This window comes from Solenopsis invicta, chromosome 5, assembly GCF_016802725.1.
Source record: "Solenopsis invicta isolate M01_SB chromosome 5, UNIL_Sinv_3.0, whole genome shotgun sequence".
NCBI lineage: Eukaryota > Metazoa > Arthropoda > Insecta > Hymenoptera > Formicidae > Solenopsis > Solenopsis invicta.
This window is the reverse complement of record NC_052668.1, coordinates 18,921,942-18,948,772: the sequence shown is the minus strand read 5'-3', so window position 1 is coordinate 18,948,772 and position 26,831 is coordinate 18,921,942. Positions and strand designations below refer to the sequence as shown.

Here is a 26,831-nt window from a genome sequence, read left to right as displayed (position 1 = left end):
GATTAAATGTTATACAAGATGTAATATATGTCAAGAGGCTATTTACCATTTCTTGCGCCAACCGAGCGATCTCTTTGGCAGCTTCAACCATTCTTGTTTGATAATCCACGTAAGAATCCACAGTGTCAATAGTAGACATACGATGATCCTCTAATCTCACCATCGCCCGAGAAATCGTGTCGATCAGGCCGGTAACGATGCCCGCTGACGTTGATATTGTCTCCAAGGTGTTCTGTAGTTCCTGAAGCGCATCCTTGGTGGACTCAACGGTTTCGTCCACTTCGGTATGCAGCGCGACAGCCTTCGGGTTGCCACCGGATTCCTTTGTGACATAAATTAATTGTAGCGCGGACTCGGCTACGGTCTTCGTCTGATCCAACAGTACCATTTGCTGTTTTGAGTGCACCATATTAGATGCGGCGCCAATTGCGCCGGAGACGAGCGGTTCCGAGTAAAGGGCGATCTGATTGACGGCATGTCCAACGTTTTCCGCCTCGTATTTAGCAGCGGTACGTACCGGTTCCAGTTTCTCGCGCAGCTCGCTCGCGCTACTCTCCATCTGATCCGTAAATCCTTGCACGGTGTTCTCACGGCGCGGCATCAACGCCTGTGAGACCGCGCTGAGCGAAACTGCGTCGAGTTCGCGTATTCGCGCTGATAATTTCTCGATTGCGGCGTCACACTCCTTCTGACCGGGCGCCTTATCACGGATAGATGCTACCAGAGATTTAATTGAATCGCTGACGCTCTTGCTGTGATTGGCTAATAGCTGCCAAGTCGGCGGATCCTTCGGACTAACAGCGAGACTCTTGGCCGCAAGTACCATGGCGCACGAGCCATCGATAATTGACTTACCGGCGCTAGTGATCGGTTCTTGGGCGGCTCTAGCCGCAATGGATATCTTGGCCGGCTGACTTGCAAATTCGGGAGAACCCGCGAACGTGCAGAGATTATCGACTGCTTCGAGTAACGGTTTCGTGGCTTCTGCGCACTTCTCGCGGTTGATATCGGAATAATTCTGATCGAGCGCTTTGATTTCTTTGACAAGGCACGCCGTTGAATTAGCAACATCCTTGGCGGACTGGACGAAATGTCGTTTGGCAACTGGATTGCTGGTCTTGCTAGACGCAAGTCTACAGGCATTGCAGAGCGCGCTAGTATGCTTGGCGATCATAGTAGCGGCAGAGAGCACTTGCTGTTGCGTGCTGGTAGGATTGCCGAGGCTCTGGCAACCACTGTGAATGGCCTGTGCTGCTCGCAGGAATTGCGCTTGATCTACGAGACCCGGTTTGCCCGCTACCGATGTGGGATCGCTCACGCCTGCTAGATAGGCTGCCTGAGCAGCTGCCTCGATTAAACCGCAAATCGAAGAAGAGACTCCGCGAACCGCGACAGAAAACTGTTCGTGTTCTGATTTTTTCGCATGGTTTGCGATGCCAGTCATACCGTCGCCGAGGCTCTTGCTCTTTTCCATGACGGTCTCTAAGCATTCGAAATAAGAAGCATCAGAAATGGGTTCGCTTGGATTGTCCAATAGAGATCGCATAGATTGAATGTTTCTGATGGCATTGTCGCATTCATTCTGCCCGGGCGCCGCCGAGGTGCAGACATCCACCAGGTAGTTTATAGAATCAGTGACCGCGCGAGCTGCCGCCGAGAGTTGATTCTTTGCATTTGGTGCAGTGGGATCGGCCGCGATCGATTTGGCGGTCATGAGAAGCTTGCTGGAAGTCATGCTAACGTTCTTCAATGATACTACCACCTGAGTACGGGTTTCGATTGTCGTCTGACTCGCCATTTCCATACCCACGCCCAACAGATCGCTGAAAGCATTGGTAAACTGTTTCGACGAGCTTGCAAGTTGCACGGGTGAACGAACGGACGACACTACGTTTGACGACGCATCGTTCAAATTGGCGGCAGCATTGTTGAGATCGCTCTGCAATTGCCTGCAAAGTAAAAATATGAAACGTATAACACAATTGAAATATTATGTATCTATATCAGAGATCGGCAATGTTTCGAATAAAGAATAATGAATAACGAATCAAGTTTTATTTATGAATAACAAATAATTTTTTATTCAAATAAAAATTTATTCGTCTATCTCGAATAAAAATATTTCTAAATAAAATTTTATTTATGATTAAAAGATAATTTTTTATTCAAATAAAAATTTATTCGTTTACTTCGGAAAAATATTTTCAAATAAAATTTTTAGTCAAATAAAAATTTGTTTAAATTAGCAATTCAAATTATTGTTTTTTATTTATTTCTTTACTTATTTTATTACTTTATTTATTTACTTTTTATATTTTATTTTTAATAATTATTTTATTGTTTTTAATAATTATAACCATAAATGTATCTCCAAATTAAAAATAAAAATAAACGTGATTTTTGTGGGGTTTCTATAAATTTATTCGCACTTTTCAAATCGGCCGTATAAAGCCGATAAAAATGTGAAAATATGGAGCTATTATCAAAGTTTTATTTTTTTAGTCTTTTATTGAATATATAGTAACAATGAGAAAAGAAAATAATATGTAGATAAAAGAAAAAATAATGCAAATAACAAACAAAATTTTATTTAAATAATCATCTAAATAAAAAATTATTCGAAAAATAACAAATAATGCCCAACACTGGTCTATGTGCCTAATTATTTCTACACAGAGTAGAAAGCAATAAGAGATAATTCAGAAAAAACCTATTCAAGATAAATAAGAAAAAATATAAAAAACTATGTAAAGTTATTTACCCATAACTCTTGCTCGTTTGCGGGAATTCATTCATGTTGAGCACTTGAGTCATATCATCGATGTGGCGTATCGCTACGTCAACGTCTCTTTGTCCGGGCAGACAAGACACGCATTTGTTCAACGAATTAGAAACGTCCTTGGCGACTGCAGCCAGATTGACCTCGTTCTCAGGATCGTCAGGACTCTTCAGTACACGTCGCGCTTCCTTCACTAGACGTAGCGATCGTATAATTACATCATCTGCCGTCATCAGTACCTTCTTCTGCGTCTCTGGCTGATTGGACGTGGCGGCCACACCGCGCACGGCATAAGTAAGATCTTTCAATGCCGATGCGGTTTCTCTAGCGGCACTTCCGGTGTAATTCTCATTGCCCTGTTTGGCGGCAGATAATAGCTGCGCCATAGCGAATCCAACATTCTTCGACGTGGCACCGAGTCGCAGCGCAGTTGATTCCGTCGTTTCTTCCGGTAACGGTCTCAACGAAGCAGCTTCGACGGCGCGGTAGAACTCACCTATCTCATCTTTTAGACTATTAATTAGTTCCTCCGCGGCGTCGAGTTCCAATCCACCGCAGGCTTCTCTCGCACGCGTCACCGCCGATCGAAGGTCCGCCAACGATGATCCTAATTGCTGCGAGGTGTTGTTCAGCTGCATGGCGGATGCCTGATCGGTGACCGTCGGCAAAACGGCTCTTATCGCCTTCACCACGGCGGTGCCCGGTTGCAGAAATTGCTCGGAAGCATTTATTAAATTCAACTGTGCTGTAGGATTATCCGGCTGCATCTGAGTACCCTTCACTCCCGATACGAGGTCTTGAATCTGTTGTGCCATCATGCGACATTCCATGTTGAGTTCCTCCTGGCTGGCCAGGTTAGTGTTGTGATGTCCAGTACCAGAAGACGCCGCGATACATTGCGTAGCCGTAGACGCGGCCTGTTTAGCGCACACCTCTAGGCGTGTGATAAGTTTTCTACGTAACGCGGGGGTTGCTGCCGCTGTTGTCACAGCTCGCAATTCTTCCGCTGCTTGGCGCAGTTGATCCTGCATCTTGGCGTCGTGCGGACTGCTAGCGCACTGCCGCGCCGCTTCAACCATCTTAGCGGTGGCATCAGCGAGTAGTTTCGCCGCAGCCAGCAAACGCTGTTGTTGCTCGGAGTCCGTCTGTCTCTCCGCCTCGCCCTTGATACTCTGAATCAACTGCGCAGTAGCTTGACCGACCACTCTAGCCTGTCGTACCATTTCGCCGGCATCACCGGTGCTAGCGAATAGTTTGTCTGTTGCAACTAAGATAGTTTCCACCGCACCCTCCTGGATAGATTCCTTAGCGCGTTCTCTAGTGGCGGTCTTGATGTGATTGAGAAGATCGTTCAAGGTGCGACTGACTTCGGCGGCGGCAAGGCTCAATTCCTTCAGCAAGTTATCATCGCTGCACGTCTCGTTGCAGACTTGAACCAGGCGCTCCACAGCTTTGGTCACTTCGCGAACAGCGTTCATCAATTGCGTCTGACAGGCGGGTGAATGTAAGGTCGGCGCCACAACCTTGGCGCAAGCTACAAGTTGAGACGTAGCCAGCGCGCATTGCGTCGCGGCTGATATCACCCTGTTCTGCGTGGCAGAGTCCTCGCACGTCGCTGCTATGTTCTTCGCTTTCAATACCAGAGCAGCAGTAGTATTAGCCACGGCCTTAGCAAGTGCGAGTAACATGTCTTGCAATTCGCGATTCGAGTCGTCCTCTTCACCAATAGTCGTTAATACTTGATGTGACGCTTCACCAACTCGCGACGCTGCATTCAGTAGATTTTGCCGCGGCTAAAATGTAAGCAAAGAATAATTTACACAACGTCTAAAAATATGTAAAATATAGTATACAAAAATATTTAAAATAGTTATATAAATTTGTGTCTAACGAGCTTTAAAATATTTTTTAAAAAATTACGTATACATCTTTTAATTCGTTTGTCACAGCTATACATAGGAAAGATGGATTGATCTCACATCCATTTAATTATGTACATTCAAAAATTGTTATTAGCAAAATTTGCACGGATATAGATGAGTTAAAAGTCAAATGCTCGAAAAAAATCTAAGACATCCATAAAAGAACAGATCTAATGTCATAAGCGCTACAAAGCTCAAATGTTAGTGCTTACATATTGTCCATACAGCGTAGACGTTATGTAAAAAGGCTGTAGGGGGAGGAGAAAGGAAAGTTAAAATAATATTCAACTTTACATTCACGGATTAATCGCGTATTAGTTTCACATTGCATTTTTTGACGAGGTTCTATCATCGAAGAAACTCTCACCTCCTTGGTCTCCGGTTCTGTAGCCTTTAGCAGATCCGAGAACGCAGAACACAGTTTTCTGGCGGCGTCTAACAGTCGCTCACCAGACGACTCATCGTCCATGAGAGCAGCTATCATCCGTACGCCCTTCGTCATCTCTGGCAAATTTGTGGCGATTGTGGTAATCGCCGCTCCCACTGCAGTATGATCGACGTCGTCCGCTGGTCCGGAAGTCAATGTTACCACCTGGGCGGTTGCAGCGTTCATCGCCGCAATTTGCGAGCCCACATTCTGTTTGTGGGTGTCGATCGTCTGCTCGATCCATCTTAGAGACGCCGGATCTGTGCCGAGTTCAGGTAACTGAGCCTTTGTAATCAATTCCGTTTCGGCGATGTGTATCACTTCGTGACCGGCGGTGATAGTCGATAATAAGGCACGTTGCGGTTCAGTTAGGACGGATGTCACCTTAGTTTGTTGGACCTAGTTACAAACGTATCAAACATTATAGACATTATTGCCGTTGCAAACTTGATTGATTGGCCGTACCACAGTAAAAGATATTTTTCACGTAAACAAGTGGGAATGAAACGTTTCGCTTATAACAGTCAATCAACGAAAATAAACGAAATGCGCGTACATAACGAAGCAATAAACTGCAACAAATAGTTGCGGCGATACAGAGTTTACTGATACTGATCAAGTATGAGCAAATATTCTGTCGTGAGAAAGCATGAATCGCAAGATAAAGAGATTTTATCTAGCCAGTAAGCGCTGTACCGAAAGAAAGTTGATCGACAAACACGAAACGCAAATAAATCAAAACTAAAGAAGTAAAATGAAGTAAAACGATCTATAAATTAAAGAGTAAAAGATAACTGAAAATTTTATCGTAGTGTACCTACTCTGTGTCCGCAATAGAAGGCGCCTAGCATGAAAATAAATTTAACCGTCTATTAGTCCCTTAAAATTTTGTTCTCTAATGTGCAAATATAATTTCATTGGTGCGACTTTAGATATCCATACAAAAAAATACGTATACTGTCCCAAATGTATATTTCTCCAATATATATATATATATATTTCCCTATAATCTCATAATTGTTAATGATTTACAGTAAAGAAATACGGCTTGCTAGTTAAAAGTTTCCGAAGGATTTTCAATTTTACACTTTGCGTATATATACTTATAACAAGCAACTAAAAGACACTGACATGAGCTTGAGAGCAGCTTGAGTGCTTTTTTTCGCAATACTTACCATAGGTGGAGCATGAGCGATGTTCACCTGCCCACTGATAGTCGTGTATTGGGCACCACCTATGTGACCGGTTCCATATGGTCGAGCCCCTACAAATCACACCATGCACTCTAGCTCTATGGCTATATATACAATTATTGACATTTCCGATCGAGTCCTCGATACTGTAAATCTGTTCGTTTAAAGAATGATTTCCGTTGAAAGCTAAAAGCGAGTTTAATGGCTTAATTATTTGATCTTATTATAAGCAACACTTTTACAAATGGCTGAAGCTAATTAAACGTGTATTTACAAAATGAAAAGTGTATGTATGTACAAGAACACATATTAACAGCTAAGATCCGAGGAGTCAATCGTGCAAAATATTGCTAAGTAGTTTCTCTTTTTAAATATACATTAAGTAAAAGAATGGTGTATCAAGATTTACAATATTAAAAAATTTGAAGTACTTTTCAATTTACAAAAATAATATGTTTTTAAGCTGCAATGTAAATCAAATTAAAATTTGATTTTTACTCGTATATAATTGCAGTTGAAATAACAAGATAATGTTTTTTGAAATGGTCCTGATCAAATGATCGAAAAATAAAATGTGAAGTAAAATGTAACAAAATTTCACTTACCATCTCCTCCGGCTCTCATAACAGCTGGTATTGCGACTGAGACAGCTTCTACATTTCCTTTGCCAACGTTGCTAGTCTCATGTTGCATGATAGTGGCTCTGTTGAATAAAAATGCACATGTAAAATCTCGAGTGTATCACTTTTATTTAACGCGAATTATACCCGTTAGAATCAGAAACGGCTCGAACAGGCTTGTTTGCGTAGCGTCTTAGAATCTCTTCCATAATTATATGAGATTAACGCGAAATATTGTCAAGACGTGATGAGTGATCGAATGTATGTCGGTCGAATGCATGTTGAAAATGAGCACGACTCTCGTCGACAACTGATAATTGCTCTAATACTATTTTAATGGCTATTATTACTCCTGTCCATACACTCGGCTCGGAGGAGCTAACACGTATTAAGAGCGTGAGAGATACTCACTTTAGTGGCGACACGCTATCCTCCACCATGGTGGATCCCTCGTCTCCCTCGATACCAAAGTGATCCTTCGCTTTCTGCTTTTTTAGAATAATATCAATGTAACCGGCGATTAGCTGCAGTATCTGTTCTGCTTCGGTGGTCTGTACACTGTAATATTGGTCGGAATAGTCGCCAAAGTCGAGAGTAAAGGTGTTCGGCGAGGCGCCCCAACGTCGTACGGTCGTCAACGGCCACGTCTTTAGAATCTCCTTCGTCTTCTCGTCAAGTCGTAGGACCGAATCTTTTGTCACTCCAAGTAGACGTGGCACCAACTTGTTCTTACCCTTCATCTTCTCCTTCACTAAGAAGAACGTGACGCCGTACGTATTCAGCGATCTGGCGGTTTTCGTGTACAAAACTTTGGCTTCTAGTTCCGAAAGTCCAATGTGTTTCTTGTGTTCCGCGAAGACCTTCTTTTCGATACCTTTCACTTTCACGTACGACTGCGGCAGAAATTCCTTAAGACTGAAAAAGAATACGATATAAATGTTAATCATACATGTACAAAATTAAGGAATTACATATAGAATGTGATGTATAAAGTGCAACTCACTCTAGGAAACCCGGTTTATGTTTCTCCTCCTTGTAATCGCCAAACTGTATTTGACACTGGATTCCGGCGAAAATACAAGCCTTTTCCTGCGTAATTGGATGCGTACCATCCAGAATCGCATCTCGCGCTTGCACATACAATAGCGACAGTTGTACAGGATCGCGACTGTCGATATTTTGATCGGAGAAAAAGAATTTCCTCCTCAACAGTACGGTTTCGGATTCATCTATACCTTGTTCGCGCAAAGTCTTACTTGGATCTATCCAATTCACTGTAAATCAAAAAACGAAAAACATATTTCGCAAATTCTTATCTACTGATGAAATTTTCAATTACGTGTTAACACGAGTACGAGAGTATTACCTTCGTCATCAGTTTTTAACTTTTTTCTCAACTGTTCCATTTTAGCGTCCCTTTCGCCCTTCTCTTCTTTCTTTCTCTTTAATGTGAGAGTGCCAAAATTTCCAGGTTTCTGATTTTCGTTTTCGTCTTCCACTAGCTCACGTACTAAAGAATATTCATCGTGATTCGTGATACCTATCTTCGTACATATCACTACCATGAGATTGGCCACAGGTTGACTATCGTCTACCAACATAGTTTTCAACGTTCCATCCAACATACGAACGCGCAGTGTACGGAGTTTACGACGATACTCGAGCAGATCTCCGTTCCTCAGGATGTAGTAGTCCAGATTTCGCCCGGGCTCGAGCCATACTCCCTTTTTCACGTCTTCATCAGCGAGAAACAAGCCGTAATCTTTTGCTATACAAAGAACAACAGAGCTAATCTTAAGATCATGCCTTTTATGATTTAACATAACATATATAATTTCATCATAAATTAAAATTTAAATAGTTTAAGTTTTATCAATTCCTTTATACCAGTTTCCATTAAAAAAAAATTAATTATGCTATCTTAGTACAGTTAAACAGAGTGTCCACTACTTCTAAAACCTGGAAAACCCTGAAAAGTCAGAGATTTGAGACTGTGGAATCAAGGATTTTTCTGAAAATTTTATTGCCAGTTCTGGACATTTTCAAAGTTTTATTTCTAAATTTAAATTTTATATCTTTCTGACAAAATTATTTCTTAGATTTTTTAATATCTAATGATAACAGTATAGCAGTGCACAAATTTCTTTAAATCAAACAAATATTTTTTGACTCAAAGAAATTTTTCTCTAGAAAAATTAACTTTTGAAATATTGATTGTTTTGAGCGTGTTTTAATTTTTAATTCTTATGTTTGTGTGTTACAGTATCACCGTAGCTTCCTGGCTGAGTAACTCCGCTCGTTGCGCATCGGGTCGGTGAGTCGTAAATCAATTTTTCAATTATATTTCTAAACTTTGCAAACATCCTGCGCAGGACAAAGAAAAGGACACTGAAAGAAAGAGTTCGATAATAACCACCAAATATTGGATAAAATAAATTTAAATAATTTTATTTATATAATAAAAAATAATTTTACTTAATTGACATTATTTCACTCAACATTTGGTAGCTTTTACAAACTCTTTTCTTTAGTAGCCGAATAATGTTTCGAAGGGGAAACCGAGTACCTAATCGCGCGCGATCGGTCCCCGGGAGTGCCGTGTAAAATACACTGAAAATAAAGTCTGATAATAACTACCAAATGTATAGCAAAATAGTATTAATTAAATATTTGGTCAGCGTAACTAAAAATAACTTTACTTTTCTAAATATTTAGTTACCAGATTTGGTAATACTATTACTAAATATTTAGAAAAATAAAATTATTTTTAGATATAATGACAAAATATTTAATTGATACTATTTCACTATATATTTGATAGTTGTTACCAGACTTTTTTTCAGTGTATCTTCGCGCGATCGTAACCGTATTTTCGCGAGTGAGAGAGTGTAATCCTGCTAATGATCTGAGAGAAAGAGATTGAGGCCTGCGAGGCAATCTTCAGGTGAGTTTAAATACTTTAAATAATATATAAAACATATACACATACTGAAAAAGAAGTCAGGTAATAACTACCAAATTGATACAGTGAAATAGTATCAATTAAATATTTTGTCAATATAACCAAAAATAATTTAATTTTTCTAAATGTTTCGTAAGTATTACCAAATCTGGTATAAGTTTACTAAATATTTAGAAAAGAAAAATTATTTCTGCTTACAATGACCAAATATTCAATTGATAATATTTCACTGTACATTTGGTAGTTATTGCCAGTCTTTTTTTCATTGCAGGGTTCATAACAATATCTAACCTATCTAACCAATGTGTATCGTATGTTACAGATATTCCTCAAGGTGGACAGCGACGAGAAGAGGACAACGACTATCGTCGCCGACTTATAATGGAAATAAACGAACCGTAGTCGGTTCGTCGCGTCGCGCGTTTGTCTCGGGAGTGTCGTTTAAGTATAGGACTAATGAACTTTTCATAACTCCCGTTCGATAGAGTCCTAATTCGAGGGCCGGGAATCGCACCCCCGCTGCTTGGCAGTGGACATCTCCTCACTGAGGCGTTGCCGCGACGTCTCATGCCGAGTGCCTTAAGGCTTTCTTAGATCTTTGATACCCCTTTTGGATTCTTTGGATCTAGGGTTCGAGCTAGGTGAATTACATTTCATCTGACTATGCACGAGGTAATGCCGGGTCGCATGTACGACATGTTTCCTCCGTGTGCATGTTGCGCGGCTGTCTGGTTGTGTGAGGCTAACACGCTCTGTCTCTGGCGATCGGTTCGGTCCTAAGCGGTAAGAGTTCGGATCGGTTGCCTTGGATTCGCGCGTTTCTCTTGCTCTCGTCCACCATCCTAAGACTTTCTTAGATCCTTGATACCCTTTTTGGATTCTTTGGATCTGGGGTTCGAGTCAGTGAATCACGTTTAATCTGACTATGAGTCAGAACTTAGCTTTGGCCGTCCAACGTGTTGAGAGGTTGGCTCTCATTTCCTGATTCGTCTATTAGAATGTTAGACGTCGGCAATGAGTACCTTCTTCTTCGTCACGTCTAAATGTCGTTGACATCGCTCGTCGTATAGACATCTCGGAGATTAGCTATATCACGAGTGGTGTCACCTGGCCGCCGCTGGCTTGGCGTATGACTGAGTCAATTTTAGACGTGATTTTTGTGAGACAAGAGGCGTCGGATTCAATGCCATTGATTTCGTTTTTCTCTGCGTGGGGCTTACCCTTGTCCGGGGCGGGTACGCGTGCGTTCTTCTCGTCGACTCGGGGTGCTGAATCCACGGGAATCCCTCTGAATAGGAACTCATATCATGGGTTTTATAAATCCGAAGTGCCGCAGTATTGCGTGAAAAACTTTATATAAATAATAAGTCCACGCGCGCGAATTTAGTATTATTCGCGAGTGTTCCGCGTATGCTACGAGAGGAAGAGGACAACCTAAATGACACTGAGAGGAGGAGGAGGCCTGGGAGAAGCATCGGGCCACAGCGGAGCAACTTTGGGGTAAATATAATTTCTTATTTATATAAATTTAATAAATCTTTCTCCCTTTCTTTCGATCTTATCGCAATAAATTAAAAAAAGTTACTTAAAAAAAATTTATAGTATAAAATGTTATACATATCTAGAAAAAAATTATATTTAAATTGATAAAATCGTTTCTTTAATTTGATTTTTTTAAGTTGAAATGAAAATACCTTTGAGAAAAATAAAAAATTATTTGATTTTAAGGAATGACCTTATCAATCTTTCTAAAAATAAATAAATTATTTGTTCAAATGATTGGTTTAATTTTAATAAATAATTATTTAATTCCAAGAAAGTATTGGCAGAAAGTAAGACACAATTTTATTATTCTGGTTTTAAAAACATATTTCTTTTATTTAAAAAAAAATTTGCTTTGCACAATCAAACTTTTTCTTTAATTCTAATAAAAAGAACAATCATAAAATTTCTTCGAATCAAAGAAATTTTTTTAACAGTATAGCAATACACAAATTTCTTTGAGTTAAACAAATATTTTTTGGCTTAAAGAAACCTTTCTCTGGGTGTATAAAAAGTAATTTGTAAAATACCGATTATTTTGAACACAGAATTTTTGAATCTTATGTTTGTGTGTTGCAGTATCATCGTAGCTTCGTGGCTGAGTAACTCCGCTCGTTGCGCATCGGTCGATGAGTCAGTAATAAATTTTCTCATTATATTTGCATGCTTTTCAAATGTCCTGCGCAGGATCATTTAAATTTTATGTCTTTTTGATAAAATTGTTTTATTATTTATATCTAATGATGGAAAGCGAGATAAACGTATCCGTCGATACACGCGTGCGTAATAAAATATATTGATTTCAAAGCTACATAAAAAAATTTTCTTACTTGGAATTTTGATAAAAATTCATTGGATTTTCAGAGAATAAATTTACAAATTTTAAGTGGACACTCTGATCAAAATACTGCAGCTATTTAATATCATTCATTCAAAAATAATCTTATATTATTAAAAAAAATCATGTTTTCAACAAATAAACAAGTGATAAACATTAATATAAATTATTAAATATTTATAAAGTTAAAATATTATTAATATTAGTATTAATTATCATTTACATTACTTTACCTATAAAAAATTTAATTATTTTTAAACTAATATTACAATTATAATAAATATTTAAAACTTTAATTAATAAAATTCCTTTACTTAATCTCCATAAATAATATTATTAGAATTAAAAAAACTTGACAAGATAACATTCAATATGTTCCTATATGAAAAATATTACTTTTATCTATTTTTAGAATATTGATAAAAATATCGTATAAAACGTAGGCGAAATATCTCGTTAATACAATTGAAGTTTTGCTGAATAAAATATCGAGTGCTTACGTTGACCCATGTTGCTAGCCTCGGGGAGTTTTTCTCTAATGATACGACAGGCATCGTATACTGACGTGCTAGGATCAAACTGCATCATCTTGGTGGCATTCTTCTCTGGTATAGAGATGCGTAAAGATAGCGTGGCCATTGCGATCGCCTGGGGTGATCTTCTACGTGCGCGAAAACCTCCAGAATCACTCGACTGAAAAAGATAATAAGCGGAAAATAAGATTATTTACGTTAATCAAGACGGTTCATTCACGGATATTAATTAAGATTTCGTAACATTTTGTCGGTCCGTCGCGATCGGCGAGTATATTTCTAAGATGGAGAGAGCTACGTGCGTGTAATCATCATCGACATAACGTTCGCACACAGTGTAAAATTATATCTCGCAAAATTGTCACATAATCTCACTGTTATGTGGAGAATAATTTAAAGGATTATGCAGGAGCACGCAGTTTCCGTTCCGCGATGAAACTGCACGCAACAAGTTGCAACGGCCAACTATTATGTCCCCTACCGTGTTACGATCTAATGATATGATAGAACTCGTTAATGTAATCATGTAACGTCGTTAAATTCAATTATATTATTTGTAACGTTAATCCGGTCGAGAGAATTATAATTATTTGTGCTCATGACAGTAAAAAGAAAAAATAAAATAAAATAATCGCATCATCACCGTTTGAAAACAAATTCTCTGCTGTACACGGAGATCCATTTAAGTTCTTTACGTAGATTTTTTATCGCGATATATCTAGAAAAAGCGCCGAGGCGAGGGTGAAGGTACGTGGGTTCGCGGGAACGAGGGGTAAACCACCACGACGCGACGGATTAAAAATGATCCGCGCTAGAAGGAGGAGGAAGCCACCGTGAGACTTCTGTCTACATATCGATCTCTCCCGTTGTACGCCGACAGAAAAAAAATGGTTGCAATTTACAAATAATCTAACCAGAATTTATAATCATTTTCGATGTCAACTGTATATTTACAGTTGTTGTAACCAGGGCAGGTTATATAATAGTTATTAAATTTTATTACTACATAAACAATAAGTGAGAGAGTTTGAAAAGTTACCATAATTGCAAATGCACGTATTGCATGAATAGGATTATTTCATTTTTACCAACCATGTCTCGATACTTAACTATATAAGGTTTGAAATTATCATCATTTGTAAAATTTTTTCATAGGGGACATAACAGTCGACCCTTGCAACTTGTTGCGTGCAATTTCATCGCGGAACGGAAACTGCGTGCTCCTGCATAATTCTTTAAATTACTCTCTGTATAACACCGGAATTATCTGACAATTTCGCGACATATAATTTTAATTGGTAGAATTAGTAATATTACAGCAATAGTACGAATAACATTTTTCTAACTCCAATTATCTTACTGCACCGAGAGAAAAAATTTTTAATTTACTTAATATTATTAAACTTATTAAATTATTTTCTTATATAGAGTAAAAAAAATCTGATTATCTTGAATATAAAATTATTACACAGTAAATATTTTCTCGAAAGAAAAAAAATTACTTGATTAAAAATTATTTCTTTATTTTATCTACATAAATATTTAAGAAAATTTTAACCTGGCGGCAAATAAATAAGCTATTAGGATCCACCAAGTATCTAAATAATTTTTTTGTTTTAAGATATTTTTTCTCTCAGTGTATGCAATACACACCCACTATATTTTCATACAAATTTTTTCACGAGCAACGATAGAAAGAAATAATAAGAATACGCCCTTTCACTCTCGAACTTACAGTTCGAAAGAATTAAATCGGATTCGATAGCTAAAAAGAATGTTCGCAACAAACGAAGTAATTAAATTTCCACGTAATACACAGCTCCGGTGATTTATAAACGCGTAAAACACTCCGAGATGATGTTAAGATATAATTGAAGCGAACGGTTTCTCTCGGAAGGGAAGATGAATGAGGACGTAACGTTTAACTACGTTTGATCGCCTTAATAAAGATTACCCGGGGAAGATATCTCACGGGGAGTAATTGCAAAAAGAGTGCGAGGGGGCATATTCTGAGATATGAATAGATTAAATCATGACATTGAAACCGAGTGTCATTACCCCCGCTTCTCTCGAAGGTACAAAGCGCGCCGAGTGCAGCGGCGGCGGCTCTTCCCTCGGGCTCGTCCCTCCATCGCGCGTTGAAGAAGATTGCTATCTCCTCGTTAATTTGCGGTGCGCGAAACGTGTATTCTCTTGCGACAATGAGCACGTCGTTAGACGCGCGTCGCGAGAATAAACACCCAATTTCGTTGTATTCAATCAGAGTCGATCACACCCGTGTGCCGTGTGTGTCGGCTGCTCATTCGCGCGTGTTTCTTTCCCCCACGTGTCCCTTGCGGAGGGGAGGGAAAGGCGGGATAGGCCTCCCAGGGCCTCCACAGGAGGAATAGTAATGCCGCATAAATTCGTCGCAGGTATACACCCTACGCCAATGTGGATTTCCACCCTTAAAGGTTGCCAGGCAACGCTGGTCTCTGACTGTGTCAAACTCCGACCGTAACCCCCTGCCGTACCCTCTGGCTATCCTTTCTTACGAGAGCTCACTCTCTCGTTCTCTTCCATTATCACCACCCACCTTCTCCCCCAACTCCCTCCACGCCCGTTCGTTTTCTCTCGCTGACAATTTTCACCCAATTAACGTACGGTTTTGATTTCATCGCGCGTATCGAATTTCTGACCTAAATGGGGAATGTTTGTCGAATACGTCGGCTGCAATAGTACACATCAAAGTTGCAAAGAATGTACGACTGATCACAAAGCATTTTATCGAATTCTTGACAATAATTATCGACAATTCATTTTCAAAGTCGGCAAAATATTTAAATTATCATAATTATAGAAAAAGCAATTAAAGATCGGTCGTGTAAATTCAGATACGCTATAATGTAATTGCTCCACTCTCGTTAATAACTAGAAACAATTTATACGTACAACTAACGAACGTTTGTTTGCTCGGAAAATTTGACTTTAACAACATTAAAAAAAATTGAGTTGATACGAAATTATTATGGAAAATTGATTTGCACGTTTTGATTAATGTCCGTTTCTACCAAAGTAGATTATCATTAATCTCGGTTTACTTGATATCTTTTTTTTCATTTTCAAGAATTAGAAAAAGATAAAAGGTAAGTTAATCTGCATCGATGGAAATGGACATAAATGCATTTTGTTCGCCTGCAAAGATACGAGCACGAGAATACCTTTTCCTCTCTGCGCCGAAGTTTTTCTTTTTCGAATAAAAAGAGGAACAAAATGAACATCCCAATGACGGAACGCGAAGGAAAAAAAAATCGCGCAACAGGCAATCGCTGGCAGAGCCGACGGCGTTTTACTGCGCGAAATTGAAACCACCGTCGGCTACAAAGTTACTTCGTTCAATTCGCAATACGTCACCTTCCCTACCCGCACGAACTCGATTCAGAGGGAATGACCTCATTACATACAACTGGATCATCAAGTCCATACATACTGCCGGCGGGATGGAGCCACTTCCCGACAATGCTGGCATTGATATTGCTGGAAATTGAATATTCTTACGGAGAGGGACGACGTTGCGCAACATCCACCGTCGAATAAAAGAACGGCGATAAAGTGGCGGACTCTTTGTTTCGTCAGCTTCACGCTAAATTCAATTTTTGTTCTTTTTATTATTTTCAAGTTCGATTAAACAAACAATTAAGAGCGTTAAGATAAAAGTGGTATAATTTTTATGAATTACAATTGAACGGAGAAGAACGTTACGTGACACGGTTGCGTCCCAAATTAAACATTTTAATTTAATTCAATTTTAATTTATTTTACTGCGCACAACACAATGCGAGATTTGATAAAATTCAGACCATTGGAAAAAATTATAACAATAACCGAGCACACAATAGAGATGAGGCTGTAACTAAGCAATTGAAACAACATTTACAATTTACATTAAACATCCATTAATATCTTACCGTTCATCAGTATCATTAAGAGATTCAGGAACGATAATAACCGATTTATTTAACTGGAAGCATATACAGTACACTTCGTCAAGAAAATTTAACGTTCTTAAAAACGTAATATAATATATAAAAATTTACTGACATACAAATCAATTATTATATGCATTTACTAAAGTAGCATTAAAAATTAAGATTGAACAACAGAAAATTTACGAGATTAACGATACAAACGACTTTAGAATCATATTAGAATTTTATCGCAAAAATAATGCAAGACATTGAAATGGGTTGTTGATACAATAGTCGACGAATTGTTTCACGGAGCCTCGCGCGTAAAATGAGAAACGTTAAATTTTTTTTTAAACAGTTACCTCGGCAAGAAAGAAGCACGCGATAAAAAGGCGGAAGAGACAGACTATTAGGGGGGAGGAGGGGAATTTGTTTAAGCAACATGATAAAATGCTTCTTTATCCCATGATCTTCTTCCCGCGGTACGGCGCGCGTTGTTCCTTCAACGCACTGGAACATAAATAGGGCTTTCATCTCGATCGAACTCCAATACCGTCTCTTTGACGTAGCAAAACAAATTCCCATTTTATTCTCCCTCATACCGCCTAAATTCTCCACGGAGAATTCTTCCATTTCGATACGGTTGATCGCTCGAACGCGAAGCGCACCGTTATCAAACGCGATCGCAGTATTTAACGGTGGAACGCGAGACAAAAAAGAAGAGGCAGACAACAGAGGAGGAGGAGGAGGGGAGGAGAAGGAAGCGCTGGAGAGCCAGTTGCGCGATTCGCGTTAATCAAGAGCGATTCTAAAATTAGACGTCGTGTATAATATCCGTCGCGATGACACTTGACGGCGGGCTAATTGAGGGCGGCGATCCGGGGCAGCGGCGGCGACGGCGGTCGGGGGTGGCAACGAAGACGCGATTATGCGGTCTGCAAAATCGGCTAATCCCACCGGCGCGGCGCGGCGCGGCGCCCTCGCTACTACTCCTCACTCTAATGGATCGGTGCCGCGCATGCATACGTGCCAATCAGCCGGCGGGGCCTCCGTCGATTATCGTGGAAACGGCGAATCTATAGTGGAAACGTGTTAATCTGTCGCCGTCCGGGTCCTCGTCATTTATCATCGCGGCGCAGCGCCGCGCGATTGAATAGCTCGCACGTTATATTTACCGCCCCGCTAAAATCTCGCGATAATTCGTGAAAAATCCCACCCTCTCCCTTTTCCTTCCCACCGATTCTCTCGCTCGCCATGGGAATTAGATGGCGCGTCTAAGGTTGGATCCTCGTGCAGACATCGATGCTTTAACAGCAGTGCTGTTTCAAATGTTGGGTGACGGTCAATTTTATAAATAAATTTCTAAATTGTAAACTATCTTTATTATGTTTCTTTGTATTAAATGATATGTAAATTTATTTGATTTTACATGTTTTTCACGCGATTGAAAAATTTGTAGTTTTATTTCACGACTTGTGTATAGTCAAAGAATTTTCGAAATACGCTGCCTGAAAAAGTTGAACTTGATCGAACTTTGGACGCGCTACATATTGTCGCCAGAATGGCTGTGGCTGCTAAAGATGGAATTTTTTTTCATTTTGTGAAAAACATACCTTGAGAGAAAAAATATCTTAGAAACAAATTTTACTCAGCGCAAAAAATTATTTACTTGTAGTCGAGTTAAAAACTTCTCAATTGAAATATTTACGTAAATAAAATGAAGAAATAACTTTTAATCATATTGCAAATAAACAACGACTTTAGCAAGTACATCTGGCTAGGTTTGTGACTAGAACGCTCCTTGACTGCATATTATTTTTATAACAAAGATAGTTAATAGTTAAAAAATTTTCCTATAAAATTAGATTAGCTGTTGCTCAACGTTTGAAGCGGCGGGAGTCTGCATGATGATCCAGTCTAATTGCCGTTAGCGGCGGCTCGGCATTGGCGTTGCAATTATCGATACAATTATCGATTTGGACGTCCCACACGCCCTCAAATTAATCTTTATGCAGATCTTACGGCGTTCTACGCGATTTCCGCGGCAGGCCGTTCCCGTAAGCGTCGGTTTAAATTAACTGAGTCTTAACTGATTCTACGCTATTTTCCAGAGCTGCAGAACTGCGGAAAGAGAGTTTCATTTAAACTTGAAGTTAAGTTCGGGCGTGTCGTCTCGTTTACGGTCGCGTGACTCTCCGCGTTGCAACTTGGGCTCGTCGTGATGTTACGGCATATCTGTTACCGGTGTTTTTGCTCTTCGCGACGGCGGCGGCGACGGCGGATGATAGCGAATGCTCGCCCGTGTGAGAATTAACAAGGCCACGCGCGCGCGACACAAGCCTTATGCATATATTCCACACAAATTACATTTCCTATGCATTAGAATATACTTGGCGCACCCACTCCGCAAGATTAATGCTGATAACATAATTTCCTACGGCCCCCTTATCGATATTACATTAATATCGCTTTGATTGCGACTATTTTCACTATTCTTTCAGCTCAACTTCCCAAGTTGGCTCTCGGGTACCCACTAATGAGTTATGCAAAAGTTAGGCAAAATCGAAAATTAATAATTAATAATCGGTTCAGTAATTACCGTCGATATAATCGCTAACTGATTGAATTAATAATGATTGCAGTGTAATCGTCAAGTACTCATGATCCGGCAATTCATTAATTAAAAAGCAATTATGCTTTTATAATTACTTAAATAATTTAACATATCACTTTAATGAAGACAATGTATAACATTTCGTTCAATAACTATCGTTTAATAGTAGCTTGCAAATTCAATTTTTCACTAATAATTTATTTCAATGACTATTTTCGGTGACGATTGTATGCTCTAGTTATTATTGCTTTATTAATTCTATATAAATATATGAATGCTACAAAACGTTATGTAATCTTATTGCTAAGGTCATTAAATGTTAAAGCGCTCATAAAATAATGAATCGCTCTCTGTACGCCGCCGCGTCGGTCATCAAGCTGTGAATAATCACGACTGACATCATAAAGGATGCGCACAATCTGCTAAATGAAATTTGCAGACGAAATCTGCTCGAGTAGAAGCGTATATATCGACCGTATATATGTAGATACGAAACACTTACTGCCATTTACTTTGGCCGCAGGATGTAGTTACCATGCTCCATTCTCGGAGCGAGTTATAGTGGCCTCGTCAGCTTTTTTAACTTGATCGCCGCCTCGCGAGGAAGGGTGGCACGGTCGGGTCGGTTCTCGCACCCTCCACTCCACGAACGCTATGCTCCTACCTTTCTTCTCTTTCGTGTCGTTGCCACCCTTTGCCGGATGTCATCACATTTTTCCGCGCGTCACTACTCCAGTTAAACCGCGCAGGAACACACAAAACGCGCGCGTAACCCCTTATTATCCGGGTTATCCAAATAACTTGTAACCCCCCGACGATTATACGATAACTTACGGGAATATCCGTGTCTCGTTGCAATTAATTTCCGCAAAGGAGATACTTATTCTTCGCGCAGTGTCGCGAGAATAGAAATATATTTTACGTCACGATCGCGGAAAACTTGAGCCTTTCATTGGCTCTGTCCACATCCAAAATCGATAAAGTGCAGGTAGATATTTAAACGAGCGCTTTTCGCCGCTTTATATTCGCCGGCGCGCGGCGTGCATTACGCGAATTTATTTTACAAGTTAATTTCGTGACATTGTGAGACGTCGTTGCAATTATTCCGTAATGTTTCTCGCGCTTTCACCGACGATGCGAGAAAAGGAGCCTTTTTTTATTCTCGCGACACTTTACTTTCGTTATATTATACTACGTGGCAAATGTGTGCATTAGGGACACTTAGTACGATACAAAGCTACAAGTAGACGCAAATATAACACACTAACGCATTTGCCGACGTGACGAAATAAAGCGCAAATGCGACTCATCGCGTTCATCTGCACCTGAATCGATCGAGTAAACGTTTTGTAAATAAACTTCCGTTCGGCGCAACAAAAGTTTTGATAAATTCACTTGTAAAGGTATGAAATAGTATATGCAGCTAACCATTTAAATTAAATGAATATTTCAACGAACTGAACAAATAAAGCTGGTAGTGTAACGTTGTCACTCAAACTCTATAGGACAAAAGTTTTTTAATACGAAACAGCTTGCATCTGTTCTAAATCTAACACTCTATTTAAACATCGTCGTTCTACGAAACATCGTCAGAGCAACATTTAGCTCGCGCGAGAGACGATCGAGGCCTCATTTATCAACTGCGTACCAGTTAAATGTTAAATTTCTATTTCCAGTTTTGCGCTATTTATAAAACGAAATTTTTCCTCGGCTGAAAATTGTTGCAAGGCACGTAATAATAAAGCTATAACGAGGCACGATCGTTTCTCGGATGAAGGCAGGCAAATGCCACGTGGCTGGTGGGCTAACGAGCGATAACGATGGACGTTGGCGATGCGACAACAGGCGCGATATGAGATTGAGCGGAAGAAAAAAATAGTGGATGATGATATTTACCTCCGGCGACGCATTGGCTTGCTTTAGCGGAGCCTAGCAGCAACTACATCTATATATCTAATTTTGGCTATTGGCGGACTCCTATAATACCCAGGATCGTGGAATGTTGGGCGCCGCCGGTTGACGCCGCTTCCGATGCAAGCTTCTCGTGTAGAGATAATTTACTATCCCTACGAAGCTGCAGCACGGGTTCAGCTCCATTTCTATTATATTTATGCGCGATCGCGACCAATTTACGACGACGGCGACGACGACGAGCTTTGATAACTTGGTAAATCTTCGCTATTTACATCGATATTCCATTACACGACAATCGACGATCCTCGATGAACGAGATTATTCATACGGCAACTCTGCTCTTGAAAACAGGAATATATTAATAACAATAAATATTTGCCAAGGGAAAGAATTTTAATTGGCATTCGATTAAAAGGCTGGATGCCAAATGCAATTCGCGTACAAGTATTCCAGTTAAAAAGAAAAAAATCATAAAATATAGAGGTGGAATTAATTGGAGAAGTCAAGTCCGCCTATTGATTACGAAATTAAGATGCTTATACTTTCCGGTATACAAACGCTCGGAATGAAAAGAGGAAACGATCGATTATGTATTTTAGATCGCGATTATTATTTTTCTCGCACTTATCCCGATTGAGATTTTATCGTATACGACTGCGGCACGAGCCCCACACAGGCGTCACTGAATCGCTTCGATTGCGAGGATCGATGGGTTCGAGCGAACGCGAGTCTCGCGCGACGACATTCCCGACCGCGTGCGTATAGCAATCTCGCAGGCCAATCCTCCTCGCTGGCCCCCTCGCCGCGCGCGGATACGCGACAACGTGACCGGGACAACCGGATCCTCCTGGGCGGAATCCCGAGGGAAGTGCTGCGACGATCCGATCGGGAACGACGGACGCGTCACTTCGATCGCCGTGCCGGTCAGAAACTGAATGTGCCGCGGTTCGGGCTAAAGCTCGAAATGTAACCGAGAGGGTAGGATCGGGGAACCACCCCTCGCTCGCTCGCTCGCTCGCTCGCTCTCACGCTCGTTCGTTCGCTCGCGCCCTGTGTCTTCCTCTTTCTCTCGAGGGGGATGTGGGACTCCGGCGGTCGGGGGATGAAGCGACGAGCAGACCAGGGGAACCGAAGGGGAGGGGAGGGGAGGGGGACATCGCTACGACGGCTCTCTGGGGCTCCACATCGGGCATGTTCGGGGCTTCTGCGCACTGGTGCCCTAGTAACACACCCCCGAACGAGGAAATCTCGAGCGTCGTGAGAGCGCGAACAAATCGTGTCGACCGGGTCCCGGTCATCTTAATTTTTCATCATTTTCTCCAACGATTAGCTGCTTTCTCTCGCTCTCCTCGGAAATCCCTTCCAAAATTAAAACTCCAACTACGATCGCTCTAACTAAAGCAAGAAATATTCTTATATTTGTTTTATTGTTATTCATTTTTTTATAACAATGTAAATTAAAGTTGTAAAGAAAATAATTTCATGTTGGGCCATTAAAATAATTATGTAGGACGTCCAAGCATAATAACGTCGCTGCAAACAGTTTTGACATTTTAGCAACCAATTTAAACATACAATTTCTTAAATAACGAGAATTTCAAATGGTTCACCATAATTATTTCAGCAAAATTATTCTTTCCATGTAATTTTACTTTTTCAACGTGTTTTTCTTTTTTCAATCATACTGTAACTTTTTTTTACATTTTATATTTTCGTTGACGAAGACTCGCAATGTTCGGAGAAATTTTTACTCGAATTGATCGCGTTTGAGAGACTCGGAGCCAACGCTGACACAGAGAACTAGCGTTATTGTCGAGCCGCAAGGAATAGTCCGCCGGGATTTCAAATAAACGTATATACGCTCGTGTGTTTAAGTCGTGATTTTAACGTTCGAGCGCTTGTGACAGATACAGAAATCATCAATTCTTCTTCCGCCACAATGGTAAAGAATTAAAATAAGGCGTGAAAGAGAAACAGAAAGGGATAAAAGACTCGGGATGCACAGGAATCTATATCCATAATTTCGGCCGGCTTCGAAACGACAGCTCGCAATATTGCGAAAATAAAGATGAAACAATTACTTCTTTTTATATATTAACTTCTATTACATTTTGCAAAGAATTAAATTAAAATTAGAAACTACGTATTAGAATGCTTTAAAGAATTATGTAAATATTTTCAGGGCTTTTCGAGGCTTTTCGAGTGTCTAATTTTATTGCATTTAATATGAAGTGTGTTGCCACATAAAATCGTATCTACTAGAGATAACTATATTTTTAGTGTGCACGTCACCAATAAACCCAAATGGATACCATGTCTCTATTGGAAACGCTCTATTGGAAAATGATTAATAATACTTGAATGTGTAAACGAGAGATTGTACAACTGAAAACTGTACTGTCAATAACGCAGTTCTATCGACAAAACGTCAAACTCAGAATCTATATCGCATTTGCTCGCGTATCACATTATGAACCTTTTATTTTTGTTCAAATAATTATTTAGGGGACCCTCATCCCGATTCTATTCACCTGTGCCGTGAAATTTTATAAACCGCTTTTGATTCCTCCAACGTGCACGGTTTACGATCGTTTATCCGCCCCAGTTACGTTACAATTCGACATACCCGTTCGTATAAACAATTTTACAAAGAATGATAAATATCGTTTAATGGAAAACCCTAGACAGTATCAGTACATATTTCTATCGTAAAATTTCACATCGCCGTTTGTGGGTTTCGGAGGATCGAATCTATCTCGTTTCGTCATTTAAAACAATCTCACGGGACGGGCGGGTTTTAAAGAAGAGAAATCCAATGTACGTGTGTGCATGTGTGCGTGAATGTCTGATTGTTATTAGTCAGCCTCCCTCTCGATATTGGACAATTTCGGGACCCCGGAAAGTCGACCCTCGTATTATACTATCTGATTTCGGGATCGTGAGGGGGTTGTTACCACGACTCGCTCTTAATAATTGAGTATACTATCTCGATCGTTCTATGGCAATCAATTTTACACACTCGGCCTTGTTAGCTCGTTTGTCCGTCCGATTTTGAATCCGGCAAAAATCAGGACACGTGACTTTTAATTTGAATACAGAATTCAACTCTGTCGTTAATGTTAGCAAGAAAGAATTCCATCGAAAAGTAAATTGCCATATTTTCATCTATATGAAGATATTTATTATTCGCGTGACGTAACATATCGAAATGTACTTAACAAATGATCATTCAGCAATATTATGTACTGAGAAAAAAAGTTGACTTGACTAAATTTTTCAACTCGATTAAATTTTTTTCCAGTTCAAGTATTTATGTATTTGACTTATTATAAATACATGTAATACTTCGGTTTAAGCATTTATATATTTAACTTAAATCCACAAATACTTGAACTGAAGAAATTCAATCAAGTTGAAAAATTTAGTCAAATCAACAACTCTTTTTTTCGATCACAAAAATAAATAAGGAAGAGAAAGATGGAGCCTTGTATCTCGATCGACATATTCTTCAGACTCTGAGTATTTGCTATCGAATACTTTTAATCAGATTCTACGTGTGTCAAGGCACATCTTGATTCGATAGAAGAATAGAAATTTTTCGCCACATTTTTGGAACAAATCGGTAAAAGAAAAATGATTATGCGAGTCACATCAACATCTAAATTTATTTAAAGAGAAATTTAAAAGATTATTACAGAGAGATACGTTAGCGAAGAGCTAGAGATGTTCTCGCGAACTGTGAACTTTTGGTCGCTTTAGATCGAGATGATAGCGCGGCACATCAAAAGCACGCGCAACGCGACAGCGCTAGAGAACGAGGCGCGACGTTATTTCACTTCGCTAACAATCGCTAAAGTTACGATTTAGCAAAGGTGGCTCTCTCTCAGGCGTCACACAATAGTTGAATAGTTTCTTACTCACCGCGCCGGTGTCATCGTGCGATGGTGTCACTCGATCGCGCTTCTCGGGGAAGGGGGGAGAATTCTCTTCTCGGACGGATTCGTCGCGCCCGTGATTTTCAGCGCGAGTCACGGCACAGAGGGAAAACGGAGGATGCTTCTAGGAGATTGTACGTAGTAGTCGGGGAGGGACGATCTTCTCTCTCTCTCTCTCTCTCTCGTCGACTGCACGCCGTCGGATCTTCGTGTCTTCGGGATCACGAACGTACCGCCCCGGTCACAAGCGGGCGCGGTAAATCGGGAAACTGGTGGACAAGGCACAAGGAAGGGACGGAGTTGATTCTCGAGTTCAACCTCGATCGAGGGAAACGAAGGGGGATGGGGAGAAGAGGACTTGCGGGAAGACCCGGACGGACTTGGATCTCGATAAGGCAATCTCGTGGTTGGATCGATAATCGACTCGGAGGGAAAATAAGCTCATTGGATACGATTCGTCGAACGCTGACGACGACGAGGTGGTTCAGTCTAGAAAAACCGGAAGATACGACGCGAACGCGCGGGAGAGCATCGAAAATTCTCGTAAAAAAAAGGAAGGTCTCAAAGTGAAATTTATTGTCACAAACTGGACGGCGGTTTTAAGGCACGAGGAAGTTCCGGGGGCGCGACAGCCGTGCGCTGCATCGCGATGATGCACCAGCTGCGATCGCCTTCCGGCGATAATCGCGGAACCAACGGAGTACGTTTCTTCCGTACGACCGCGGACGGCGCGAAGGCAATCGGCGAGCAATGGCAAACACAAAAGAAGAAAAAAATATAAAAAGAGATAGAAGAACCGCAAACGGAACCGCGAGAGCATTTTCCGAAAATTGCGAGCGAAACCACACGTAGGTTGAGAAAAACTTGACTCGACGATAGACAACGCGCTCGGAATATGGCGAAAGTAATAACAGGAGTTCCCCCCTTTTTTTTTTAAGAAACGAAAGTTCGTTTTACCTGAGAAACGTTAAACTGATTATATACCGCTTGCACGTCCTCGGAAGCCGGAACGATCGCGAGACCTGTCTTTCACTGCGACGCGAAGTTGAAAACGGTCGGCCCCCGCCCGATTGGACTCTATCTTCGCGAAACCGGACAAACAGGATTGAAGAATAAACAAAAGTAAAATGAGGATGGATCGATAAAAATCAAACGTTTCGAAGGAAGACAGATTGAAATAGGAAACTGGGAATGGGAAGCGGCGAGTTCGAGTGGAAAGTTGGGAATCAAACGATTTCTGACGGTGTGATGCGAAGGGTCGAAGGGATGGGAGAATTAAGGAGAGAGCGAGGATAGAGGGCGAGGATGTTACCCCGACGGCTGTCGCCAAAGAAGTGATAGGTCTGCGGCCTTGCGCGCGGTACCCGAACCGAGGGCGACGTAGGGAACCACCGACGTAGGGGACAATCCAACCGAGGGGCGCAGACGCGAGGGTTTCGAGGTGGACGAGGGCGGCGACGATTGGCGGCGACCGTCCGACGCTGCCCCGCTTCCTCGTGCTCCGCCAATTCGCGCCCCTCACCCCTTGTGAGCCCCCTTACTACCCTCGGCCGCGCGCGCGGGGGATGCGGAACGGCGTACGGTGCCGACCCCTTCGAAATTCGA

At 40.7% G+C, this 26,831-nt stretch overlaps 1 protein-coding gene across 9 annotated transcripts in view; it reads right to left on the bottom strand.

Moving 5' to 3' along the window:
* The window catches only part of LOC105205722 (talin-1), a 52,754-nt gene that overhangs the window by 8,704 nt on the left and 17,219 nt on the right, over positions 1-26,831 (bottom strand). For 2 of the 9 annotated variants that reach the window (XM_039450066.1, XM_039450061.1), the window contains exons 3-13: positions 12,784-12,976; positions 8,308-8,709; positions 7,945-8,215; positions 7,353-7,856; positions 6,927-7,024; positions 6,304-6,507; positions 5,950-5,972; positions 5,069-5,527; positions 4,914-4,949; positions 2,762-4,572; positions 47-1,949 (exon numbers count right to left, since the gene is read on the bottom strand). In XM_039450066.1, coding sequence (XP_039306000.1) covers positions 47-1,949; positions 2,762-4,572; positions 4,914-4,949; positions 5,069-5,527; positions 5,950-5,972; positions 6,304-6,507; positions 6,927-7,024; positions 7,353-7,856; positions 7,945-8,215; positions 8,308-8,709; positions 12,784-12,922 — 5,850 coding nt within the window. In that variant the 5' untranslated portion in view covers positions 12,923-12,976. Of the gene's footprint in view, positions 1-46; positions 1,950-2,761; positions 4,573-4,913; positions 4,950-5,068; positions 5,528-5,949; positions 5,973-6,303; positions 6,508-6,926; positions 7,025-7,352; positions 7,857-7,944; positions 8,216-8,307; positions 8,710-12,783; positions 12,977-21,273; positions 22,227-25,212; positions 26,636-26,831 lie in introns of those variants that run through there. The other 7 variants (XM_039450062.1, XM_039450063.1, XM_026131763.2 and 4 more) reach the window with 7 other exon arrangements.